The sequence below is a fragment of the Suricata suricatta genome, chromosome 9 (assembly GCF_006229205.1).
Source record: "Suricata suricatta isolate VVHF042 chromosome 9, meerkat_22Aug2017_6uvM2_HiC, whole genome shotgun sequence".
NCBI classification, from domain to species: Eukaryota; Metazoa; Chordata; class Mammalia; order Carnivora; family Herpestidae; genus Suricata; species Suricata suricatta.
In genome coordinates, this window is record NC_043708.1 from 10,075,311 (window position 1) to 10,096,009 (window position 20,699).

At 36.5% G+C, this 20,699-nt stretch overlaps 1 protein-coding gene across 1 annotated transcript in view; it reads right to left on the bottom strand.

Annotated features, from left to right (window-relative positions):
- UNC79 (unc-79 homolog, NALCN channel complex subunit) overlaps positions 1-20,445 on the bottom strand; it is a 258,645-nt gene extending 238,200 nt beyond the window's left edge. The window contains exon 1 of the mRNA XM_029952060.1: positions 20,349-20,445. Within this exon, the coding sequence (XP_029807920.1) occupies positions 20,349-20,370 (22 nt within the window). The 5' untranslated portion in view covers positions 20,371-20,445. The remainder of the gene's footprint in view (positions 1-20,348) is intronic.
- Between the last annotated feature and the right edge of the window lie 254 nt (positions 20,446-20,699).

A 20,699-nucleotide genomic window follows, 5' to 3' on the forward strand; every position in this document is an offset into this window, starting at 1 on the left:
TATCTACAACAAAACTAGGTGGCAAGGTGGCCCCATGAGCCAAGTGTGAGAGGAGGGAACAACTTGTGACAGCTACATGCCCACGTGGTATCAGCATCCATGTTAAAAGACCCAAAGGAAGGCCTTTGAACCTCTGATGATCCTCTGGACAAGAGAACTCCTAACTTGTCCACAGATACTCAGTACAAACTGTGGTGGCCCAATCTGAAAACCAAAGTCAAAGCAAGGAGGGTATTCTTAGATAAAACCTGACAGTCATGATGAAGCAAAACCTCAGCCCTAAAACCTAACAAACCAAGGCAACCCTCAAGATAAAGCCCTGTGCTCATAAGAAACTGCTGGAAATAGAATCCCAACTGGACAGTATAAGGATATGAAATGCAGAAGAGAAAGAAAGTCTGAATAAAAGTGGAGATGGGAACCAATGAAAGCAGTTCTCAGAAATTACATGAGGATATTTTGTATCACTTTGCAAAAAAAAAAAGAAAGAAAAGAAAAAAGAAGAGAAGCCCTAAAGTTATTCAGACCCCCCCACCAAAATTATAGGAAAATTTATTTTGCCTAAAAAATGAGCAACAGAGGGGCGCCTGGGTGGCTCAGTCAGTTGAGCGTCCAACTTCAGCTCAGGTCATGATCTTGCAGTTTATGAGTTTGAGCCCCGCGTCAGGCTCTGTGCTGACAACTCAGAGCCTGGAGCCTGCTTCTGGTTCTGTGCCTCCTTCTCTCTCTGCCCCTCCCCCTCTCTTGCTCTGTCTCTCTGTGTATCAAAAATAAATAAAACATTTTTTAAAAAGTTAAAAAAAAAAAGAAATCGGGACATCTGGATGGCTCAGTCGGTTAAGCACCCTGACTTTAGCTCAGGTCATGATCTCAGGGTTCATGGGTTTGAGCCCCGCGTCAGGCTCTGTGCTGACAGCTCAGAGCCTGGAGCCTGCTTTAAATTCTGTGTCTCCCTCTCTCTCTCTGCCCCTCCTCTGCTCACACTCTGTCTCTCTCTTTCTCAAAGATAAATAAAACATATTTTTAAATGTTTAAAAAAATAAGCAAAAGAAAAATTCCATATGAATTTATCATAGGAAAAGAGAATAAAGAGCAGAGACATGTGCACTAATCAGATGAAAACTGTTAACCTAATATTTAAAAACAAGCTGAAGGAAACTGAGCTGTGTTATTAAACACACTGAAATTAGCTGACTAGAGAAAAGAGATTTTTTCAAAAAGGTGAAAGGACTCTGGAGAGAATTAGAAATAAAATAAAAGGTATTTTTAAAAATGAGGACTAAACCAGCACAAACACAGGAATAAATAAATACAATGGATAATGCTTAAGAAAAATAAACCATGGAAAAAGAGAAATTCTTAAAAACGAAAAAAAGAAATGAAGGGCTTTGGGTTATGATAAAATAGTTTCAACTCCTCTCACACAAAACAACTACAAAGCTTAGACATAATGAAAAACAAACTGCCTGAAGGTAAAGGAGAAAAGATTTCCAGGCACCAAGGAGGAGGGAAGACAAGCAGCAAAACCAGGGAAGTTCCCACGGTGTGGCTTTTAGCCTGGGGTTCAGTGCAGTCCTTGCAGCAGGCACAGAGCTGAAGGCAAAGAAAACCCACAACCTTTCTGGCCTGGGGAACCAGAAAAGGAACGTTGGCAAGCCGTGAAGGATGGCTCGTGGCAAAGCAAGAGGGGGAACCCCACCAAAGAAAGAGCAAGGCGGGCACCTGCAAACTCCAAATATTCACCTCCCTAACACCTGAACCACACAAATACAAAGCGACTCAAAGCAGCCTAGTTAAAGATAAAAGATCGCAGCAGAGTTAAGAGGTTACTACACAAATAACAGTCTGCAGTTCAAGCCCAGCCAAGAAAATGACCTACTAAAATAAAGAAAACATTCTTCATCAGTGGGAAATGACAGAATCCAAAGTATCTACAACTTCACATTTATAGTTCCAGGATACAATCCAAAATTATCCAATACAAAGCACCAAGAAAATGAAACACATTCTGAGAATAAAAGAAAATCAGTCTAGTTCCATCATGAAATGAAACAGATGTTGGAACTAACAGACAAGGTATACAGCGACTGCTAGAATTATCTTCAATGAAGTAAAGCAAAATATGCTTTCAAGGCATGAACCTCTCATCAGAGAAATAAGAAGTTCCAGCAGAAAAATAAAAATAATTTTTAAAAAAGAATAAAATGGAATTATAGAACTGAAAAATATAACTTCAGAAATAAAAAATTCACTGGATAGGCTTAACAGCCAAATGGACAGGACAACGGAGAGTACATGAACTTGAAAATACATCATCAGGCAGAATCCAAGGTTGAAAAACAGAGAAAATAAAAGAACGGGGGGTTGAAATGAACAGAGCTCCAGAGACCTAATAGATAATATTACATAGTAAAATTGTGGATGTGTAATTGGAAAGAGAGGAAAGAAAGAATGGAGCAGAAAAAATATATGAGGAAATAACAGCCACACATTTCCCATGCCAATAGAGACTCATATGATATTCAAACTGGTGAAAGCCAAATATAAGCAATGGATCTAGAAAGCAGCTAGAGAAAAACAATATATTACATACATAATTGCACGTATTACAATTGATGACTAAATTCCCCTCTGAAACATGAAGGCCAGATAAAATATTATCTCTAAGGTACTGGAAGAAAAAAAACATCAAATTAGGATTCTATATTCAGCAAAATATTATTCAAGAATGAAGGCAAACTAAAGACATTTTCAGGCAAGAGAAATCTAAGAAATGTGGTCACAAGCAAATGTGCACTACAAAAAAGACTAAATAGAAGTTTTGGGGTAGAAGAGAAATGATACCAAACAGAAACCTGAATCTTCAGGAAACAATGACAAACATCGGATATAACATATCTTTTAGTAAATACAAAAGAATACATTTTCTTTTTCTTCTTAATTTCTTTATTAACCATTTAATGTTAACATTAAAATCATAACATTGCCTTGTGGGGTATTTATGTAGATGTATTACACTTAATAACTATAAAAGAGGGGCACCTGGGTGGCTCAGTGGGCTGGGTGTCCAACTCCAGCCCAGGTCTGATCTCACCATTCATGAGTTGGAGTTGCACACCCGGCTCTGTGCTGACAGCTCAGAGCCTGGAGTCCACTTCAGATTCAATGTCTCCCTCTCTCTCTGCCCCTCCCCCACTCGCACTCTCTGTGTGTGTATGTCTCTCTCTCTCTCTCTCTCTCTCTCTCTCTCAAAAATAAATAAACATTAAAAACAATTAACTATAAAATAAAGAGTGACATGGGAATTAAGGTTGCAAGATTTCTATATATTAATTAATGTTGGACCTGATTAACTGTGTATTAACTGAAAAATTAAGGATGTGCGTTCTAAACTTTTTTTTAAGATTTTATTTTTCAGTAATCTCTATGTCCAATGTGGGGCTCAAACTTACAACCTCAAGATCAAGAGTCACATGCTCTACTAACTGAGCCAGCCAGATACTCCCAGGATGTACATTCTAATTGCCAGGGCAAACTTCACTTAAAAATGCAAGAGACAATATCTAAGAAGCTGATAGGAAATTTGGGGGCACCTGGGTGGCTCAGATGATTAAGTATCTGACTCTTGATTTCAGCTTAGGTCATGATCTCAGGGTTCATGGGTTCAAGCCCCACATCGGGCTCTGAGCGGACCACGTGAACCCTATTCAGGATTCTCTCTATCCCTCTCTCTCTGCCCGTCCCTTGCTAGCATGCTCTCTCTCTCTCTCTCTCTCTCTTTCTCTCTCTCTCCGTCTCAAATAAATAAACATTTTTTTTAATTTTATGTTTATTTTTGAGAGGGAGAGAGAGCACAAGCCTGGGAGGGGCAGAGAGAGAGAGACACAGAATCCGAAGCAGGCTCCAACTCCGAGATGTCAGCACAGAGCCTGATGTGGGGCTGGAAACCACAAACCGCAAGATCATGACTTAGGCCAAAGTCAAACACTTAACCAACTGAGCCACCCAGGTGCCCCTACATAAACATTTTTTTAAAAAGCATTTTAAAAAAGAAGCTAATAGGAAATGTTTAAAGACTGTAATGAAATTAATGGAAAATAATATGCCACAAAAACAGTAAATAAAAGTAGCTTGGAGTAGCATTATTAATATCAGATAAGTAGGTTTCAGAGCAAAATATATTAATAAGAATAAAGAAGATATCTCAAAATGATAAAACAGAAGATTCAATAGGAAAACATAACAATTATAAATAAGTATGAACCCAGTAATAGAGCTGCAAAACACATGAAGCAAAAATGGAAAAACAGAGTTTCATAATCATAGTTAAAAACTGCAATATGCTTTTGTCAACTGATAAAAAAAACCTAGACAAAAAATAGCAAGGACATAGATTTAAACATCACTCAACAACTGCAGAATAGTTATTCGTTTCAATTATACAGAGAATATTAATAGCATAAACCACATTTTGGACCATAAAACAAGTCTCAATTAATGCCAAAAGGTTGAAATCATATAGATGATATTCTCTGAAAAAAATGAAATTAAGTCAGAAATCAAAAACAATAAATAAGATAACCAGGAAACATCCCAATTATTTGTAAATTAACACAATACTAAAGAAACTTGGTGTCAAAGAAATACTACACTATAAATTAGAGAATATTTTGAACTGAACAATTATGAAAATACAACCCACCATAATTTGTGGAACGTGACTCAAGTAGAGTTTACAAGGAAATCTGTGGCTTTAAGTGCACATCTTACAAGAGCATAAAGATCTCAATTCAATAATATAAGCTTTCACTCTAAGAAACTAGAAAAAGAGCAAATTAAATCCAAAGTAAATCAGAGAAAAGAAATTGTATAGATAAGCACAGAAATCAATAAAACAGAAAAACAGGCAAACACATTAGAGAAAAAATGTCAAATGCTCACTATTTGAAAAGATCAATAAAACTGATAAACCTCTAACTAGATAAGTCAAGAAAAAAGAAAGAAATATAAATTGCCAATATCAGAAATGAAAGAAGGACATAGCAACAGTTCCTCCAGATATAAAAAGGATAGAGCATTAAGAGGGATTGTTACAAATAACGTTATGCCAATAAACGGACACCTAGACAAATCAAACAAATGGACAAAACAGACATATTCCTTGAAAGACACAAAGGCTCATGGGTAGCTCTGTGGTTTAAGCGTCTAGCTCTTGATTTCAGCTCAGGTCATGATTTCACGGCCATGGTACTGAGCTCTGCATTGGGCTCCATGCTGACCACAAAGAGCCTGGTTAAGAATCTCTCCCTCTCTCTCTGCGCCTCCCCTGCTTGCATGCCCACGCATATGCATGCACTCTCTCTCCCTCATAATAAATAAAATAAACATATTTTTAAAAAGATGCAAAGAACAAAACTGATAAAGGAGAAATTAAAATAACAATAACAAAAAACTTGAACATTTCCAAATCAATTAAATTCAACATAAAATTTTAAACTTTCCCAGAAAAAAAAAAAAAAAAACACCTTCAGGCCCCAGTGACTGTAGTCATGGATTTTATCAAAAGTTTAAGGAAAAATAGGGGCATGGGGGTGGCTCAGTCAGTTAAGCATCTGACTTCAGCTCAGGTCATGATCTTGCAGTCTGTGAGTTCAATCCCTGCATCAAGCTCTGTGCTGATAGCTCAGAGCCTGGAGCCTGCTTCAGATTCTAGGTCTCCCTTATTCTCTGCCCCTCCCCCACTCACACTTTGTCTCTCTCTGTCTCTGAAAAATGATTAAACCTTTAATTTATTTTTTACTTTAAGGAAAAATTAGTATCAATTCTATACAGACTTTTTAAGAAAATACAGAAAAGGAAAACTCGTTTTATGAGGACAGTTTTACTGTTCCAAAACCAGACAAAGATACCACAAAAAAGGAAAACTATCGGCCGATATCTCTCATGAACATAGAAAAAAACCTTAACAAAATATTAGCAAATAGAATACAACACCAGTTTTAAAAGATATACATATGACCAGATGCAATTTATTTCAGGAATACAAGGTTGGTATAATATTGTGAAAGGCTCAAAGCTTTCTAAGATCTAAAGCAAAGATGTCTGCTCAAATAACTTTCATTTACATTTTTCTGGAGGTCCTAGCCAGTGCAATAAGGCAATAAGAAGAAATAAAAGGGATAAAGATTGGGGGTTCACAGGCAGCTCAGCCGGTTCAAGTGTCTGACTCTTGATTTCAGCTCACGTCATAATCTCACATTTGGTGAGTTTAAGCCCCACATCGGGTTCTGTGCTGACAGCATGGAGCCTGCTTAGGATTGTCTGTCTCCCTCTCTCTCTGCCCCTCTCATGTTCACGCTCTCTCAAAATAAACATTTTTAAAATTTTTTTAATGTTTATTTATTTTGAGAGAGAGACAGAGCGTGAGCATGACAGGGGCAGAGAGAGAGGGAGACTTAGAACCCGAAACAGGCTCCAGGCTTTGAGCTGCCAACCCAGGGCCCCACACAGGGTTTGAACTCACCAACTGTGAGATCATGACCTGAGCTAAATTTGGACCTTTAACCACTAAGCCACCCAGGAGTCCCAAAATATATTTTTTAAAGGCATAAAGATTGGAAAGGTAGATGTAAAACATTTTTTATTCAAAGAAGACATGATGGTGTGTGTTAAAATCTTAAGTAATACCCCCCAAAATGCTACTAGACTAGTAAGTAATGAGCACTGCAGCAGTGCAAGATATAAGATCAAAATTTAAAAATTAACTGCATTTCTCTATACTAACACCAAATAATTAGAAAATGAAATTTGGAAACCAACTCCACAAAAATACTCAGGAATAAATTTAATGAATGATATAATAATTGCAAGACATTATAAAGGGAAATCAAATAAGACCTTAAAAAGTACACATACATATTATTCCAAGGATCAGAAAACTCAGTGTTCTTAAAATAGTAATCCTCCTCAGATTAATGTATAGGTCAAAATCCAAATAAGTTTCTTTTGAAAAAAATGACATGTTGGTTTTTGAATTTACATTGAATGAAAAGGACCTACAATAGTTAAAATGATCTGTAAAAAAAAAATAAGAACAAAGTTGGAAGATTAATACTACTTGATTTCAAGTCTTGCTATAAACTTACAGTAATAAACAGAGTATGTCACTGGCCTAAAGATAGACATATAGATGAATAAACAGAATGAAGTCTAGAGAGAGACACAAACATATGATAGGTTGATTTTCAACAAAGGTTATCAAGAGAATTCAATGGAGACAAGATAGTTTTTTATAATAAATGGTGCTGGACCAACCGGACATTATATATGAAAATAATGAACCTCAAACCTCACCTCTTGCCAAACATAAAGATTGACCCAAAGTGTTCACAGACCTGAATGTTGGAAATTAAGCTATTATATTTCTAGAAGAAAACAGTGGAGAAAATCTTTGTGTCATTAGACGAGACAAACATTTCTTAACCAGGGCATCAAAAGCACAAATGATAAAAAAAAAAAAATTTTTTTTTTGATAAAGTGGACTTTGTGATTTGAACGTTTCATTTCTCAAAAGTCAGTTAAGAAACACAAAGGTAAGCCACTGACTAGAAGCAAAATTTTCACAACAAAGAGCTTGTAGTCAAGCTTTTATAACTCAGTAAAAAGGCCAAAAATCTAATAAGAGACAAAAGATTGAAAGAGACATGTCCCATAAAAAGAGATAAAAAGATGTTCAACATCACGAGTCCTAAGATAAATGCTAATTAAGACCACACTGAGATACCACCACACACACCTACTAGAACACCTTATGTTATTACCAAGTCAACGCCAAGTGTTGGTGACAATGTGGGACAACAGGAAATCCCTCCTACAGCACTGGTGGGAATGCAAAATGCTACAGTCACTTTGATAAACAATACGGCAATTATCTTATAGTGTTAAATACTCATTTACCATACTGTCAAGCATTTCTACTCCTAGATGCTCACCCTAGAGAAATAAAAAATATGGCCCCATGAACATATGTATGCAGATAGCTTTAGCAGCATTACTGTAATAGCCAAAAACTGAAAACTGTCCCCATTGTGTGCACACCATGGAATACTGCAGAACAATAAAAAGGAGCAAAATATTAATATATACAAAAATAATTAGCCTCAAAGACATTATGCTAAATAAAAAAAGTCAATAGAAAACTATGTTCTGAATTGTTCTATTTATATAAATTCTAGAAAACACAACACAATAGCAGCAGAGAGCAGATCAGTATTTGCCTGGGACCAGGAGTAGAGGAAGGGAATTAGAGCAAAGGTGCAGATAAGTTGGTGTGGCCACTGTGGAAAACAGTATTGGACGCTCCTCAAAAAATCAAAAATAGAATTATCATATGATCCGATAATTCCACTACTGGGTACTTACTCAAAGGAAACAAAAGCACTAATTCGAAAAGATATATTGACACCTATGTTTATTGTAGCATCATTTACAATAGCCAAGATATGGAAGCAGCCGAAGTGTCCATCAATAGAAGAATGGACAAAGAAGATGTGGTATATATAGGCAATGAAATATTACTCAGCCATATAAAAGGATGAGCTCTTGCCATTTGTTACAACATAGATGGACCTAGTGGGTTTTACCCTACGTGAAATAAGTCAGACTGAGAAAGAAAAATACCATATGATTTCCCTTATATATAGAATTTAAAAATCAGAACAAACAAATATACAAAAAGAAGAAACAGACCCATTGATGCAAAGAACAAACTGATGGCTGCCAGAGGGGAAGGCAATAGAGGGATGGGCAAAATGAGTGAAGAGAAGTAGGAAATACAAGCTTTCATTTATGGAATGCGAAAGTCATGGGAATAAAAGGTACAGCATGGGGCATATAGTCAACTGCACTGTAACAGCATTATATGGTGACAGACGGTGGCTACACTTGTGGCGAGCACAGTATAATGTACAAACTTGTCAAATCACTGCGTGTACAACTGAAACTAACGTAAGGTTGTATGTCAACTATACTTCATTTAAAAAAAAAAAAAGCAAAGGCACACAAGGACTCTTTTTAGGTTAAGGGGACTATTAGTTACATTGGTTAGAGTAGTCGTTACACTATTATATATACTTAGCAAATTCATTAAATTCTGCCTTAAAAATGGGTAAGTTTTTTATATATAATTATTTCCAGAAAAAAAAAAGAGAACAAAATACATGTATCCCAATATGTAGGCACATGGACATGTTTATACTAGAAGACATAACGACATAGTCAGATGCTTGTATTTACTTAAAATGAATAAGTTTGAATTGTGGGAAATGAGATAATATTCACCTGAACTGTTTCTTTTTTTATTTATATTTGACATTTCAAAGTAAGGGTTAAATAAATATATTTCTATATATATGTGGAATCACAAGGAACAGGCTGATTCACATATAGAGAAATAAAAGCATATTGTGTGGGTGACTTTAAAAATTCAAAATAAATGAAGAAAGAGATTTTAAAAATATTCAACAGAAAGCGATCCATATAGAAGATAAGCAAAAAATTAAAGATTACATATGATAGGGATCACAAAGAATGTCAAATAATAGAACAAAATAAATACTAAAACTATAATTCCAGAACACCTTCCTAAAATTTAGGAAAAAATCTTGAAATTAGGGCACCTGGGTGTCTCAGTTGGTTAAGCATCCAACTTCAGTTTCAGTTGGTTACACATCTGACTTCATGATCTCACAGTCCATGAGTTCAAGCACTCCATCAGTCTCTGCACTGACAACATGGAGCTTTCAGCCTAGTTCAGATTCTTTCTCTCCCTCTCTCTGCCCCTTCCTGACTTGTGTTTTGTCTCTCCCTCTCTCTCCCCCCACCTCTCTCAAAAAATAGATAAACATTTTTTAAAATCTTGAAATTACATATTGAAAAAACACATCACAATCATTTCAGCATAGCCAACACAGAATCATATTATAGTTAAAACTACTTTAAAGGAAAATAAAAAACATTTGGGCAACCAGGCAAAGAGGCTAAGTCACTCATAAGGGAAAGAAAACAAGACTGTCACCAGACTTTCCAACAATTCTTAATGCCCACCTCAGACTCAAAAAAAAATAAGTGTAACATATTTAAAATACTCAAGGTAAAGAAATATGAGTCAAGGGTTTAATATCTAACCAAACTGATCTCTGAGTACAAAGCTACAAAATACTATAAACTTGCCAAATTTGGGATGCATTGGTCCTGTGAGGCCTTCCTAAAGAATCTATTAGAAAAAGACATTCAGACGATCAAAAAGATTGAGAGACAGTAATATAAGAATCCGTGATGGTCATTATATATAAATATACCCGTAGAACAAAGCAAAACTGTGGTTATAAAGGAGACAATACAGTAAGCACAGTATAATCATCAACAGTTAGGTGGAGAAATAAGGAGTGCATATGGATATGATTGTCTAAGAGACACTAACTGGAAATAAAAGGATAGTACTTTAGATCAGAAGGAGTAAGAGAGAAGAGGTTGCCAGATAATTTCAATGTTGTTTAATGTATGCAGTAAGTACACCCGCCAAAAATGGATTAATGGTGTATAAAGATATTAGTAAAAAGTTAACCAGTGAAACAGACAAGCAAATAAAACCCACTGCATGATGAAAAAGCATAGATACAAAAGACATAAAAATAAAACAATATGATAGAACTGAGGCCAAACATATTAATAATATCAATAGATGTAAATGGGCTTAACTCACCTATTGAAAGAAAAGGATTTTCAGATTAGCTAATAAAGCAAAATCCAACACTATGCAAAATACAAGAGACACACCTAAAACAAAGAGATTCAAAAGAGTTAAAAATAAAAGGATGGAGAAAGATATATCAGACAAACACAAATAAAAAATATAGGGTTCATAATCTTGATATCTGACAGGGCAGAATTGAAACCCAAAAGCATTAAAATAGTGCTCGCTTCGGCAGCACATATACCAAAAGCATTAAAATATAGAAAGAAGACCACTTTCTAATGTTTAAGTCTACAATTCACAATGAAGATATTATAATTATTAATATTCATGCATCCAATAACACAGCAATAGCCTTCATTAAGCAGCAACCGACAAGAGAGGCAAGGAGACAAAACACATTAATAATAGACAAAAAAACACATTAATAATAGACTCTAACATACCTTTCACAATCCAAGATCAAGCAGATGAAAAATTAATAAAGGTACAGAAGACCTAAACAACATAAGTAAAGTAGATCTTACAGATCGAAATCAAACTCTGAATCCCAGGAAATAGAGATTACAACTTCTTTTCAAGTACACATAGAATACTCACAAAGCTGCCTAAATCTTAGGCTACACAGAAAACCTCAATATGGTCCAAAGAATAGAAATAATGCAAATATCATCCCCAGATTATAATGCAATAAAAATAGAAATCAATTAATAAAATTAAAAAACTAAAATATCCTTCCACTTTTAAGTAACTCTTGGATCAAAGGCAAAATACAAAATTAAACTGTAGAATTTCTTGAAAGTAATAATAAAATCCTGACATTATCAGAATCTGTAAGCTACAACAAAAGGAACGATCAAAGAAAATATATTGCATGAAATGCGTATATCGAAAATATCAAAATAAACAAATTGGCACCCAACTCAAACGCTTTCTAGGGAACACCAAAATAATCAAAGAAAGAAATCAAGAAAAAGGAGAATAAATAATAAATGGCAGAAATTAATTTAGAAACCAAAATAATAGTAGGATCAATACATAAATCCAAAAACTAGTTCCTAAGAAAAGAAATTAACAATGGACAAACCACTAATTCACTCAAGAAAAAAGGAGGTGGGGGGGGCAGTTAAGAGAAAACAAAAATAAATATATAGCATTAAAAGCACAACATTGGAAATATCAAGGGAGTTAAAGAATATTTTTAGAAAAGTTCTAAAAGACTCTTTCACAGAATTCTATACAAATTTGAAAACTTCGATGAAATGAATAATGTTTTAGAGAAATAAAACTTGCCAAAATAGACCCCAGTGGAAACAGAAATTTTAAACAAACAAGGGTCATAGAGGATATAAAGAAAGAAGTTAAAGAGTTCCACTACAAAAGAGCACCAAGCCAGATGGTTGCACAGGGGAACGCTAACAAACTTAAAGATCAGATAACCTCAATGTCACTTTAATCATTCCAGAGCATAAAAAGAAGTAAAACTTCCAAACTCATTTTCCATAGTGAATACACTGTTCTCAGACCCTGACTAGAACTGCCCCCAACCTCCATCCCCACAAAAATCAGTGAATGAATGAATGAATGAATGAATGAATGAACGAACGAATGAATACACAAATTTTTTTTAAGTTTAAATTTATTTATTTTGAAAGACAGAGAGAGCACACAGACAGGGTAGCGGCAGAGAGAGAGGGAGAGAGAATCCCAAGCAGGTTCCACACTGTCAGCACACAACCCAATGAGGAGCTCGATCTCACAGTTGGTGAGATCATGACCTGAGTCAAAATCAAAAGTTAAGTGCTTAACTGACTGAGCGGCCCAGATGCCCCTATAAATAATTTTTTTAAGCCTGTGGACAATCTAACTCATGAATGTCAATGTAAAAATTATTAAATAAAATACAACAAAATCCAATCCAGCATATTCATAAAGTTAAAAGAGGTCATATGGCTTCCATAGATATAGAAAATTCAACACCAGTCATGTTTTTGTAAAAAGTTCAATAACATAGAAACTGATATACACTTCCTTAGTAAATTATCTCATCCCCAAATAATAGCTTACTTAATAGAGAAATACTAGAGGCTTTCTTACAAAAATTAAAAACAAGGCAAGAATACCCACTCTCTATGCCATATTTAACATTGTATTGGAGATATTCACCAATGCAATTAGAAAAGAGAAAGCAATTCAAGATATAAGAATTGGACAGAAAAGAATTTGGATTGAAAACCCAAAAAAATAAATGGTAAACCATTACACAAAAAAATAATTTAGTAAAGTAATATTATAAGATTTGCATACAAAGATCTCTAGCCTTCCTGTAAAAAAATTAAAACATGGAAGATAGACCCCAATTATGATAGAAAAAAGGAGGAAGTACTAAACATAATCTTAACAAAAAATTCCAAAGCACCCCTAATAAGGAATGAAAAGACTTGAACAAATGGAAGGACATACCATATTGTCAGATAATAAGATTCAGTATCCTGGGGCACCTGGGTGGCTCAGTTGTTTAAGCATCTGACTCTTGATTTCAGCTCAGATCATGATCTCATGCTTGGTGAGTTCAAGACCCATATTGGGCTCTGCACTGACAGCACAGAGCCTGCTTGGGATTCTCTCTCTCCTCTCTCGGTCCCTTCTCTTCTCACACACATGCGCTCGCTCTCTCTCTCTCAAAATAAATAAATATTTTAAAAAATAAGTTTCAAAATCCTAAAGGTATTAGTTCTCTCTAAATAAGTTATCTTCTATTTTCTAATTTTAATGTGATACTCATAAAAATGGCATCAGGCTTTTTTCAGGAGATATATAACTTTATTATAAAGTTAATTTGGAAGACTGAAAAAGAATAACCAGAAAAGTCTGGGAAATAAGAGCAATGTTGAGTGGGGGCAGGGGATTCTAACAAGATTCTCTACAAAAATTTTAGCCTCCAGTAAGAACAACAACAACAAAGCAATAAGGGTCACAAGGAGTAAGCCCTGTCTCTCTATGAATAAGTCATGACAAGTTCACTTCAATTTCCTATTATTTTCAGGGATCTAGACAGCATATCAAAGGAAAGCTGGTAATAGAATATATACACCTCAGGAAAGTGGGATGCCCCTGACTACTCAACGGTAAGCTCCTCTAGAGCCTAGAACACAGTCTGACACTTTGTAAACACCCAATAACAATTTGCTGAATAAGTGAATGGACAAGTTGATAAAACATGGATTGCTTGGTACCACAAAAGGAGAGAAAAACAAGACAAAAATCTAACATATGAATTGAAAAAAAGCTAAAAATTCTAAATAAGATGGTTGAGCTTTCCACACTACAGAAAGCACGCTTATTGATAAAAATACATTTCACTTACTGTACTTGATGCAATAACATTTCAGTTCTAGCCCAATATATGTGCCCATCTATAAATAGCTACTCCTGTCTTTTGAGAATATAAGCAATAAATGTGAGTTTACAACACAACAATACTAAAAACCAAAAATCCCAATGGAAAGCCTACTTATTGGTTGAGTAATCAATACATAAAATTTGAACAGATGTATTATCAAAGGATTCACATCAAATTACAGCATAAAGAGTCCCTGACTTCAAATGTATTGTCACTTAATCATAAGAAAAACAGTTGGCCGTGTACTGAAATTGTCTACCAATTAGGAGTCATAATTATTATGCTGAATATAGTAACAAAACCTTAGCTAATGAGAAAGAAACAAAAATACAATTAACATTCAGAAAAAGTGTAACTTGTTTTTAAATACTATAAAACTTGATTTAGCAAATATGTTTTATATACTTTTAAAGTATATTTTTATTTACTTGCAAATCCAATTGAAAAGTATGCATTCTATACAGTGTATATTCATGTTGTATTGAATCCAGAACTTCACATTAACAAAAATGTAAAATCTTCAAATTAATGTGTCCAAAAATTGGATTATGTAATCCTTCTTTATAAAAGACATTTAATTAACTCTCAATCATTTTTACTTTGAAGAAACAGCTTTTGTGCATACAGTGTGCTCTACACAATGGTGTTTGCACACTGGAGACACAGAAATGAACATAATACAGTCTATACATAAAGTAGATGAGGTCACCTAACAAGAAAACAAGTTATTCCCTACAATGTGAGTACATGACAGGGGTGTACAAGGAAAGACTGGCAATCAGGCAGGGCTTCCAAGCTAAATATTGGACAAAAGAAAGGCAAAGAAGAGGGCATGGAGAAAAAGAAAGCATTTCAGGCCAAAAGAACACAGTATATTGGAAGAACTGGGGAAAAAAAATCCAGCATAACTAGATCAAAGAGTTGGGCAGCAATTTAGTTGCATGGGCTAGAATCAACAGAGGTTGGTGATTTGTTGAATCTATGTAATAACAGAGAGTAGGAGTAGTTTAAGAAGACTCCCCATTTTTTTCACTTGGGTAGATGGTGGTACTGATCATTAAAATGAGTAATACATAAAGAAGAACAAGTGTGGGGCAGGAGACAGAGTTTGGGTGTGAGATGCCTACAGGATTCCTGGATACGGATAGAAGCTTCTGTTTAAGAGGCATGTTTAGACTCTAAAATTGTTTTTGGGTGCCATCCACAGAGAGTTGATCATTGATACCATGAAAATGAATGAAATTAAAAATGTGTGCAATTTAAAAAAGGAGGGGGGACCCTAATGACAAAATGCTGTTCATAAAAGATAGGGAGAAGAACGTAGCCCTATGGAAATAATCTGGAGTAGAAACAGCCAGAAAAGAAAGAAGAAAAGGAGAGTTCAAATGTAGTGTGGCAACTACTGTCAAGTGACGCAGAGAAGCCATGTAAGAGCTAAAAACCATATGCTCTTTTTGCTACCACAAATATGGCTAATAACCATATTCCAATTTTGGCCTATGTGAATAAAACTAGTTTTCTTTACAAGAGGTTAGCGATGTTTACCAAGATTTCTTTATTTTTTTATGTTTTTTATTTATTTTTGAGAAACAGAGAGAGATAGTGCGAGCCAGGGAGGGTCAGAGAAAGAGGGAGATACAGAATCTGAAGCAGGCTCCAGGCTCTGCACTGTCAGCACAGAGCCTGACATGGGGCTCAAACCCACGAACCGTGAGATCATGACCTGAGCAGAAGCCGGACGCTTAACCAACTGAGCCACCCAGGCGCCCCTGTGCCAAGATTTCTAAATGACTACAAGTTGCAGTGCTATTCAAAGAGGTTGTTTTTCTATTATAATATTAGTAGTATAATAATAGTCTATATGTAGGAATATAATCTACCAAAATTTTTACCTATCAATTTCTCTAAATATGACCCTTAAAGATGCATGAGACAGGGCTAAGTTCAACTTCAAATCATAGTGCTAATTATCTCTACTTTTAAAAGTATTTTTCATATGATCAAAAAGACTTTTTGGGGTGCCTGGGTGCCTCAGTTGAGTGTAAAGCTTTGGCTCAGGTCATGATCTTGCAGTTCACGGGTTCAAGCCCCACGTCAGGCTCTCTGCTGTCAGCACATAGCCCACTTTGGATCCTCTGTTCCAATATCTCTCTGCCCTTCCCCATCTCATGCTCTCTCTCTCTTTCTCAAAACTAAACATTCAAAAAAATGTTTTAAGATGTTGAGTAGGATGAGTACATTAAAAATGGCATAGATTTACATTTCTATAATTAGCTTTTTTGAACTTATACTCAGCAGGCTAATTTCCAAAACCGACAAACATTTTGATGGATATTTATATAAGTGATTTGTGTTTATCAGCTACTACATATACTACTGTCATTATAATACAAAAGGTGAGGGATAGGGACTTCATGCTTCAGAAATTCTCTGTTTAAGTGATTAGCCAGTGAATTACTGGATATACCACACCAAGCAAAGGAACTGCCATGCAGAGATCCCCCCTCCCACCTAAAATGGGTTAGGATGATTGCTGTAGAAGAGACCCAGAGACAAGGAAAGGAGAAAAGAAATAGTCTAATAGACCATGTCCCATTTACATAATGTCATGGTTACTTTTTTTTTCTGCTACACCCTGGGAGGGCGAGGTGTAGATCCAAATTTATCACTATCCTCATTTTAGCAGCAACCATAAGATTTTATACTTGATAATGATGATAATAATAATAGTTAACATTTATTACCCCTCATTATGTGCCAGGATTCTGTGTTAAGCACTTTTTCATGGATCACCTCATTTTAATGTTCACAACAACTACAACTATCCCCATTTTATAGATAATGCAGTCGAGGCTTAGAGAGGTGAACTTGATCAAGGTCACAGAGATTGCAAGAAACAGAGCCAGAATTTATACTTAGGCAACAGTCTGATTCTAGAACCCCAATTCTTAACTTCTGCTGTTTTTGAAAGAAGCTTCTTTTGAAAGAGCACACCCAAAGTGCTCCAGATTATTCCATTTTAACTCTTAGAAGACAAAGGGAAAGGAGGTGGATTCCTTAGAACCCCAAATAAAAGAATGATAAATTCTTATTTTTATCATTTCAGATTTTGTATCAACTACAAAAACATTTTCACTACAGTAAATGTAAGAAAAAGAAGTATTTGGAGGAAAAAAGTTTTAGCTCTGTGCAGTCACCTTAAGAAATGGCTAGGAAGCTTTCACCTTGTGTTATGATGTTCTGCACATATCACAGGAAACGGAGTGAATGTATAAAGACAGCTCCAAACTATATTCTAGCTAAAACTAGCCTCTCTTTCATCATTATTTCTTATTTCACACAAGAAAATATCACTACATAAAAATAAAACAATTTTTCACCTATCTGTAACACTTTTCAAAGGTAAATCACGTAATCTGTTTGGGTTGAAATGCAAGTGCTTCCTTTTGCTGGTTCAACCAAACTATGTCCACTTCCTGCACCAGTGAAACCTCTACCTACATCAAGATGCCTCAGGAAGAAGAGAAATAGAAATGATATTGTGACATTATATTAAACCTCATTCTTCCCCTTGGTCCTTAGGCAAGTGGTACCGTGCATACTCCTGAATGCAGAGGATGAATAACCCTCTCGTTCTCTCCTGTGCTGGTGGTCTTCACAGCCAGTACAAGAGAGAAAAATCTCATAGCCTTCCTATCTTTCTCCTTCTTCCTAGCCATATTCCTACCAAGTCCAAGGATAAAATACCACAAATCTGCAACTGCTCTTTATGAAAAAGTATTCACCCTTCATAAACATCAACCATGCAGCTTTTCATGTGTTTGCTCTATTTTCAGGTATACAATGTGCACTCGAGTGACTATCCATTCATGTTAGTGCATGTAAGACAGGAAAAATAAAGAAATTTTTAACTTCCCTTCACTATAAATAAAGATACCTAAAAACACCTAAAGCATTCTTATCCTCTTCACAGCCTACTCCCATTCACCTTCTTTGTCTTCCAGAGCACTTAGGACAAAGACAGCTGCTACTCTTATTCCTTACTTCACAGATGGAAACTCTGAGGCACTGAAGTATTAAGTTAATTGCCCAGTGTCTCACAGTTCATCAGAAGGGCATGCAAAACTCAGATCCACATGTTCTAGCTTCAAATATGATGTCCTTTCCATCATCTTTGGAGGAAAAAAATCCGTTTTACAAATACTTCTAAAATAGCTTCTTACCTACACAACTACCTTCACTACACAACCAAATCCACTGGAGGATTTTATTCATCCTGGCAATAACTGCCCAGCAAAGAGACAAGACAATGCATCCAGTGCATCTCAAATATAACAAGGAGAAGAAAACACAGAAAGAAGACAGTAATACTCACTGGTTTCAACCTGAAGTTACGTAATACATAATTATAAAATCAAATGGCAGGTGGTGGTTTTTTTTTTTAACAAAGCCAGTTTTAACAAAAACCTTCAAGGGTCTGATATCCTCAAATGGGAAGTTCACACTGATTTCAACTATGTTACCATTACTCAAAACAATGCATTCAATTTCTTTAAAAGCCTCTGTAGAAGCAAAATTTATCTTTGAGGTTTAGATTTAACTTTTGAAAATAGGCCAAAAAAATTTCACAAAAGAACTTTCTAACTAGAAGAGATGAACTACTAAGAGGGAAATAGCTCTCATATATTCAGCTCTTCTATGTGCTGGGGTCACTACTCAATCTGCCATGTGTACTTCCTCATTTATAATCACAACAACCCCATCAGCTTTATTACCCCAAGTTTACAGATGAGGAAATAAAGTTTAGAGACATCAATTATCTTGCCCAAGGTCAAACAGTAAATGACAGAATAGGATTCAAACTCAGGTGTTCCAGATTCCAAAAATAACACTGTTAAGAGATACAGGCCCTGGATGGCAGGTGGGCATAGACAATCTCTAATGAACCATCAATCTGGGAATTCTATGAGCCTTCAGTTAATTTCATCTATCTGGTGAATAAGCGGCACACTGCATATGCATATCACATACAACATACTGCCCAACAATAATGATACTACTGTTTTGGGTGTCTCACAAAATGGCTTTAATAGCCATTCCAAAGAAGAATTCTAATGACTTTTAAGTAGTGACAGGAAAGCATTATCAACATTAACTGTGTACTTCTTTGAAAGAAACAAGAGTCAATTAGATGAGCCAGTTCTGGCATATTTGTTAAAAATTCAAACTCATTGCTTAATAAAAGACATCTTTTATTTACAAACATAACTTTAAGTTCCTGAATCCCTCAAGTGCACTCAGAAAAAGATTTCACATTAATCAACCTAAGAAGTACACACCCGGCCTACAAATGCACACTGCATTAAGAGAGGCTATAGGCAGCATATTAGAAACTTCCTCTGTCCACAAGGAGTTAGCAGGTTGTTTCCAACCAAATACACAGTCAGTCATTACTGGGACAACTAAAATTCTCTTGCTATTTGTTGCAGGTTGTGTGAGCTGCCCTATAAAGGAAACCTCTTTGGAAAAATAATTAGATCATTTTCCCAGAGCCCCTTTCACCTTCATACAAAGCACCAACTCTTGCTTTAACCTACGGTTGGGGTTAGTTTTTGCATTAGTATAGGTATTCCGGAGTTGATTTTCCTCACACTGGTCCAGAATTCTGCCTGACTCTCGGCTCCCTTCCCCTTCTCTCCTTTCTAGCCTCTCCAACCCGAAGTGGAAACTGCAGACTCAAACTCCCCTATGGCTCCAGCACCTAAAACTGGGCATGCTCAGAAGGCCAGGCAGGCTTTGGTTGCACTGACAGTTCCCCGCCCCTGATTTGCCACTGCCCCCCTTCCCCCACTCCAACAAGAGACACTGAAATGTTTATCTGAGAGATATGAGGCCTCTTTTTCCCGAGAATGACCCCATTTTAATTTCATTTCGCAGAGTCTTTCCGTCTTGCGAAACCCCACAAGCCCGAGAAGACCGCATTATTTTTCAGCACCGGGGACAGCGCCGCGTTGCCATCCACGTCCACCCTCCCCCACTTTCTCTTCCGCCCCCCACCCCCCACCCGCCCCAACCTCAGCCCCCACCCCCGCACCAGCACGATGCCAAGGTCTCCCGGCAGCCGCAAACGCCGCAACTGCAATAGCTCCCAGCCGGAGGCCGGGCCGGAACGCCGGGCCGGCTGCTACTTACACTGCTCCGCTTTGGTGGACATGGTGCTGTCCAGATGGAAAGGCTTTGCCCCAAAATCTGTGTCGTGTGAGCTCCCTCGCTCCGCCAGCGATGTTGCGAGGAAAAGAGCGCATACCCCCCACCCCCCACCCCCTCGCTTTCCCCCTCCCTTAGGCCCGTGTCGCTACCATTCGGACAAAACGCACATCAAATTGCAGAATTCGGTCCCGGAAGGTTAGGAAATCGCCCCCGGAGAAATGGGTGGGATTTAATAGGCGGCCAAAGGCTTCCTGTCCGTCCCCTCCTGGAGCTGCCCGCGTTGATGTGGGCGGGGAGACCGAAAGGAGAAAGCAAGCTGCGGCTCCTGGTGAA